Source organism: Nymphaea colorata, chromosome 6, assembly GCF_008831285.2.
Source record: "Nymphaea colorata isolate Beijing-Zhang1983 chromosome 6, ASM883128v2, whole genome shotgun sequence".
Lineage (NCBI taxonomy): Eukaryota > Viridiplantae > Streptophyta > Magnoliopsida > Nymphaeales > Nymphaeaceae > Nymphaea > Nymphaea colorata.
In genome coordinates, this window is record NC_045143.1 from 7,154,778 (window position 1) to 7,161,851 (window position 7,074).

At 37.5% G+C, this 7,074-nt stretch overlaps 1 protein-coding gene across 2 annotated transcripts in view; it reads right to left on the reverse strand.

Annotated features, from left to right (window-relative positions):
* Positions 1-2,247: 2,247 nt before the first annotated feature.
* LOC116255515 (GDSL esterase/lipase At1g71691-like) overlaps positions 2,248-7,074 on the reverse strand; it is a 40,107-nt gene continuing 35,280 nt past the window's right edge. The window contains exons 1-4 of one of the 2 annotated variants that reach the window (XM_031631365.2): positions 3,913-4,326; positions 3,464-3,706; positions 3,011-3,257; positions 2,248-2,763 (exon numbers count right to left, since the gene is read on the reverse strand). In XM_031631365.2, coding sequence (XP_031487225.1) covers positions 2,489-2,763; positions 3,011-3,257; positions 3,464-3,706; positions 3,913-4,266 — 1,119 coding nt within the window. In that variant the 5' untranslated portion in view covers positions 4,267-4,326 and the 3' untranslated portion in view covers positions 2,248-2,488. Of the gene's footprint in view, positions 2,764-3,010; positions 3,258-3,463; positions 3,707-3,912; positions 4,327-7,074 lie in introns of those variants that run through there. The other variant, XM_050078379.1, reaches the window with a different exon arrangement.

Consider the following 7,074-nt stretch of genomic DNA (forward strand, 5'->3'; position numbering starts at 1 on the left):
CAAGCATGTTACAATGGCATGTTCCTCTTGTTGGAACGTGAGTTTGAAACCATGAAGAGTATAAAAGGAGCGATTCAGGTGAGATGAGATGTAATGTAGATCCAACTTTCTATTTACACTAGTGAGATCTGGCATTTAGTCAACCCCATCAACTGATCCATAATACAAAGATTGCCCGCTGTCCAACAACAAGCCAACTGGCAAAATTTGGGTTTGGAGCGTTATCTAGGTTTGAATTGATTCAATATTGAAACCCGCCATGTCGATGGTCGTAATTGTTTGCATGTATGAGATTGGCTCGAGAATGGCAAGTCACGCTCCAACACAAATTGACTGTTTGTCGGCAAATTAGGGTTGGTGGCCCCAGGCTGCGCATCCTTCCTTCCTACCAAACAGTCAAAACATTTGACTGAGTGCTGCAGAGTGAATTAAAATCAACTCACTCAAATCATGGGAAAACACTTCAGCATTTTAAAATATTTTATTTTTATTTTTTTTAAAGGAAAGGAGTAAGAAAGATCGCCACAACGATCCGATATTTTTATTTTGAACGTTATTCTGTATTTCTTTATTTTCAAGTACATATCACTTGAAATACCTTGTTTTGTGTTTTTTTTCTAGACGGAGGTTCAAATTTCATAAATTACACAAAACAGGTTCCAAGTTAAACTTATTAGAAATGAAAAGTTTACCGTCAAGAATGTTGAAGTAGACCCATTTATTTGCATTTAATAGTGTCTAACAACCGAACGCGGTGCAAAAAAATTTCGGCCATTCGTACTGCAATTAAGCCTATCCAGAATCCACGCCGGTTTTTCTGGCAAAAGTAATTTTCAGATGTTACTTGTCGCAATGCATTGAGAAAGGTGTTATGGTTTCTCAAATGTGGCAGAAGATGTGCACGGATTGATGAAACGTCCCGGTATCATTATTTCATTATCAGAATTAATTGTGTATGTTGCACCTCATTGCACCTAACCACTTTTCGGCAAGCACCTGTGTCACAAGTGAGGAAGCTCTGCCTGCATAGTGAGACGGCTCGGCGACTGGTGGTTCTATTCCTTCGCGTCATGGTGACTGCTAGCCGGAAGAAGAAAAAAAGGTTGAAGTCCTACCTCGGCGGGGCACTCCCGGATTTTGGCAATCTAATTATCCAAAAACCTAATCTAATTCTCTAAAACCAAATGCATAGAAGAGCAACATGAAATAAATTGGATTTTAGGTGTGGATATGGTAAAAAAGAAAAGCCGGAAACTGAACTATAATTTCAACTGAACGTTCTTTCTTCATTTTCTCTTGTATTGGTTGCTTTATATAAGAATAACATGCTATAAGAACGGTGCCTTTATAGTAACAAGAAAAGCAAATAAAATGGAATAAAAGTATGTGTACTTCATAGGTAGGTATTCTTCCACAACTACAATAACTAAAAAGAAAGATCATCAAGAAGAAAAGCAATTTTATGTGGTTCGGCATGAAAGCCTACATTCACGACGAAGAAGACTGGTGTTTTACTCACTATTGAAGTATATAATATCGTGAGATGCTTCCCATTCTTAATATTTTTCCACAATGAGAAAGAAAAGGCCTAAAAGGGAAGGAGATAATTTTGTTAAGAGATAAAGCAATAAGTCAACGTAAAAGTCTTCATCTCCAGCTCAACTTCAATGGTTCCTTTCTTGATATTTTGCTGAACCAGATCTCTTAGAAATGAATGTAATAATCTCCTTCTCAAGAAACTCGCCACAAGAATATCTACTTTAAAATTAGAGTAGATTCATGAAACACTTATGAAACACTTAGACAGTATTTTTAAAACCAAACAGCCCTAAAGCCCTAAAGTGTATTTTTCTTTTGTGGAGAACTGGATCTATGGTCCTAGTAGACATGTAGCTATCGAACATGTTGGCTCTATTCACTCTTTTGCAGGTTATGCATTGTTTATCATCGATTTAACAATCAAAGGCCTCCCGTTCTGATACCATATAAATACGTGTGAAAGCAGTGAAAAAGGTAGAATTTCATGCCTCTTCCTTATATACTAGAAGGATTCTGAGATAATTTTAACGATTTGTGATAAAATATTTCACACGTTGCTTCACTATCTATCCCATAAATGCAAACACCACATCTCCACCAAACCATGCAAAAATGTTGTGTGATGTTTTGCAACGTACGCACTTTTAGGTAAACTCGCTACATAGAGGTTAGCCATAAGGATCTCAATGATCTCGTGGCTGCAAAATATATCCAAGGACCATTCTGATATTTCTTTCAATACAAGGGCCTCCTCAGCATTATTCATCCCAAAAGAAAAGGACAATTCTGATGCAAACGGGACTGGTAGAAAAGAAGCGCAAAAATGAGACGCAAATCGTTCCAACTCACATGAGTTAGTTTGATAGAAGAGAAGAACCGACAAACAAGATGTAAATCACGTCGATATCAACTATCCCGTGCTAGTTGAAATTGGCTTCGTTTCTAGATCTTAATGGTCACGGGTATGAAATGATGGTGCCCCTATAAGCATCAGTGAGATATTAAGGTTGGCAAGCACTTCAACATTGAAGGGATAGGCTTCAGTTTGGAGATCTGACGAATACGCTTTTGTCGACAGGTGCATGTAAAGCTCTTCTGTGGGGTGAGACCCATCGTAATAGGCATAGATGCTCCTATCTGGGCATGGTTCTGTTCCTTCAACACATAATGGCCTTATTCCATCGGGATCGGCGAAGCAGCAACTTCCATTGGTCACCTTTAATCCTAAGATAGCAGGAAAATTTTCTTGGTTAGAAACTTGTTTATATGTAACAGCTCTAGTGCATGATTTACCATTTTTACGTACTTTTGGTAGTGTCCAAGTCCAAGTTAAATATATTCAGATAATGTGCTAAACTGCATTGTTTAATGTCCATGCACATGCATGGATCAGCATAATTTAAATTGATCATAAACAAGTTAGATTTATATGGTGTTCTGGAATATATTAAATGAACAAAAGATTGCATACTGTAAGTAGTTGGATCATTGATTATCTCATTGATGATTCCCGACGTGTTGATGTAGACAAAAGAAAATCCCGGCAAGTCCTCACTTAGATTTTCTAGAGCGGGCCTGAGTGCGTTGTTGAACAAAGTGGATCCCTCATTTAGTAAATCCACACATGATCCATTGTTCTGACGCTTAAAAAAAGGAGCACAACCAGCCTGCGGGAGATTAAAGACCACGAATTTTCGTGCCCCAAAGTCATATGCTCTCTGTAGAATAGAATAGAAGAAAAAGTAAGATAACAACAGATATAAGGAGACTATATTGGCCGAAGAAATGAGCAATTTCTCAGTTAATTAAGGTCAAGGTGTGTGGTGGGAACTGTGCCAAATACGTGTTCTCATGAAGTAGGTATGGACTTCATGAACTAAAGCAGCCCGCTTCAAGCATCTTTTAGGAGAGACAGAGAGAGTACCGTGAGGAGGTTGGTGTAATTTCGAATGAGCAATTCTGTTAGGCTCTGCAAGTCACACTCTGCAGCCACGCCTGATGATGTGGTGCAGTTTGCCATGTAATCGCCTCCACCAATGAAGAAAAAGAATATACTCTGAGAGAGATAGGAAGAGAGTGCAAAGCTCCCATTCAATTGAGATTTCAGATCCGGTAGTGTTGTTTCCCCAAAGTTCGCAATTTGGTGGCTCAAAGATATGACATGTTGCTGCAAAGAATTTTCACATTTTGTTAAGGTAGGAAACCTGAACTATGGTGATATATTATCTTAGTTACGTGTTCTTTTCTTCCTAACTAGCATCTCATCTTGTTTGTACGTCTCAAGGAATATATTAGCTAGCATGGTACTTCTTTGTAAAAAAGTAAGTTGGCAGCGACTCATCTTTTGCTAGAAACAAAGATTGATCTGCTTACACTTTGGCGAGTAGAATCAAGGATCCCCGCACCATCAGAGGCATAGTTTACTCCGGCGAGAATGGAGCTTCCTCTGGTTTGAGGGTCGTAGAAAACCGGCAGTAAATGAGGCAACCCCAGCAACAGTCCCAGTAAGTCAGCCGGGGTTTTTCCATTGGTGCACCTACCTGTAACACCCGATGGGAAATCTACCCCATACGGAAAGTAGTTGCATTTCGCGGCTGTATCCAAAAAAACGTTGTTCCCAGCTTCAACGATTGAATCCCCGAATACGAACATTGCTTGGACATTGCTTTCAGTAGTCGCTGTGGAGAATATGGAGAAAATGAACAAGATCGAGAAGAGAGTCAACATGCTGCTTGGAAGGCAGGCGAAGGAAATTAAGTGGTGGCAGTTCCTTGGGTTTTCCCTGCAACCGGCTTTCCCTCTTAAAGGTTTATTAAACCTTCCTCTCAACAAACATTCACCTTAGCTCGTGACTGATAAGTGGCACTTCAGCTCAAACTGACTGTTTGTTTGCAAATCAAGGCTGGTGGCCCCACGCTGCGTGTCCTTGTTGAGAGAAAGATACGTGCGCCAGCGCAATAAAGGAAGGGAGTCCATTTTGGTAATTTACTAAAATTATCTTTTACCAACCTTTTTACTTTTTTTTTTCAATTTCAGTTTTGTCTTTTTATTTGTTTTTAGATCTGAACTATGAATATTTTAGTCATTGACCATACGGCACATGAAAATAATGCACGAGTGTGACACATATAACCAGGTTAGGTTCTCACTACCTAACGTGGAAACATCTGTTTCCACTCACCGCAAAGTGAATTAATATCCACTCACTTGAATATATCATGGTAAATATATACATAATGAATATCAATTTGTGGTATTTGTACCTGAATAAATGCGGTAGATGCCATCTTTGCTTAGCACCCTGTAATCACCTCAAATTTTTTCAAAGACTTTTACCAAAACACAAAACTTTAATCAAAGTTATATCAAGTCATGTGGGGGACAGTGCATAATTCCCTTTCATTGAGCAGAGTTGATTTTTGCCAATGGTAAGAGAGTTTAATTGCATGGCAAACGATTGTTGTGTTGTATGAGTAGACAATGTAATTGTCAAGCTGCAACTTTTCAAATAAAAATCTGTCTATGAAGCCTCAAGGGCATAGTACAACCAGGCCATAATATGGTTCACATTCAAAGGGTTCAAGGTTCAAATACTATTGCAACGTTTTTATATGTTATTCTTGTTGAATGTAAACTGTGGGAAACATGACACTCAAGTGAAGGGTATACTGTAAGTTTACCCAAGCAAGTCAAAACATTGGATGCATAATGGCTTGGCATTTGGGGCTCTACGTAGAAAACAATTTCCTCAAGTAAACAATTTAAAAAAAAAAAAGCCTTTGCATGAAGTTCTATTAATCTGTTTTTTGAAGCCATGAAAGGTACCAGTTATTGGAAGGAATGCCAGTGGTTTGAATTTGAATCAGTTATACTCTTTACATATCAAATACTTTACTGACGTGCACTCATTCCTAGTAGAAATTGGATTTGAATATGAACGAAAAAATTACTCAATCCAAAGTGATCCAAATCCGTTTTAAGTTCACAACTGAACCCAAATCAAGACTTTTAAAACTAAACTTAGATGAGCTGCACTGCTATATATTAAGAACCGACTTTCAGAAATTAATGGAAATTAGATGTAAGATATTTATTTAAATTGAATCGGAATTAGAAAGGATATTTATTTAAATTCAGATCTTAATCCGCTGATTGGATGTCATTTTTTAAAATTTTTATCTGATGCCGATTTCTTAATTGAATGTTAAAATTTTTAGCTATATCTGCTTTTTTTCAAATGGTTTGGTTGGATGTCAGACCCGAATATGAATTTATCGACATTCTTATAGTTTGTCCTTCAAACATGTTTATCGACATCCTGATAACTTGTAAGACAAGTGTCGGGAATGCAGTCACTGGTGTCAAGATTTCAATACTGTTGCAATGGAGAAACTGTTGAGTGGTTGATAGAATGAGAGAAATAAGGTGAACGAGGGAGAAAGAACAAGAATATTAGGGTAGGAAGGGAGAAAGAACAAGAATATTATTGTAATGTGCCAAAGTAGCTACTTGCAATGCAAGTTTGCACTGTGTTGTGATGCTAGGTCAAAGTTTGGTGTTATGTAGTAAAATAGATTAAATAAATGTCACTATCAAACAATGCCTTAACATAGTATTGGACCCATAATGACTAAAAGAGTCCCTAAAAAAATTATGGTATGTCTACTTTGAGGATATGTTTTGCCCTAACGAGACTCATTCACTCAACTCACATTGGGGATAACTTGTGAGCCAAATCAGGATGGCCGAGCACACTTTTGAGTGCCCATATATGCACTCAATGTGAGCAGTTGCACCTAATGTAAGCTTTTCTGCTGTTGAGCATCGATTCAACCAGGTTAAATACTGTGACTAAGACAAGAAAAGGCAGTGGACAAGAAACTAGAATATTTTAAAATTTAAAAATGCACTAACCTTTCAATTAAGATGAGAAAATTTTGTTATACAAGAAGAAGAGTTCAACGAAGGCCTCAAAGAAAGTCTCGTTGAGATTGTTAAAATCAGATCCTTACGAGGTAGCACAGATACTTTTTGAGTGTCCCATAAATCTGCTTTAAAATTTGAAGCAGATTCATATAACAATAGTTCTAGTGTTTGATGAACCTGTCCCAATTTATAGGACAAATTCTTTACACTCACAAAATGTCTCTGCTGCTAAAAAAAGGGTCTTCAAACTGATCCCACTTATTGCCTTCTATAGGCACCATCCAACTGATCTATTATACCCCAATATAACTCGCTAGATTCAAGATAGCCGACCAGCAACTGCTATGTTGCATTTCTAACCCAACCCAAATACAAGCAGGACTAAAGCTGGTTACCTAAGATGGGTGTCCCCTGTGCACTAAAAAATGATGCACTACAATGAGAATGACCAAAGTACCCCTATTAAATAATAATAATAATAATAACTTTTTTAAAAGAGTAAAAAAGAATTTTAAAAGGTGAAAAATCTAAAATGTCCACTTCCTTTAATAAAAACTACAAAAATACCCGCCTCTTAATTAGAATTTGTATTTCAATATGAACAAACTT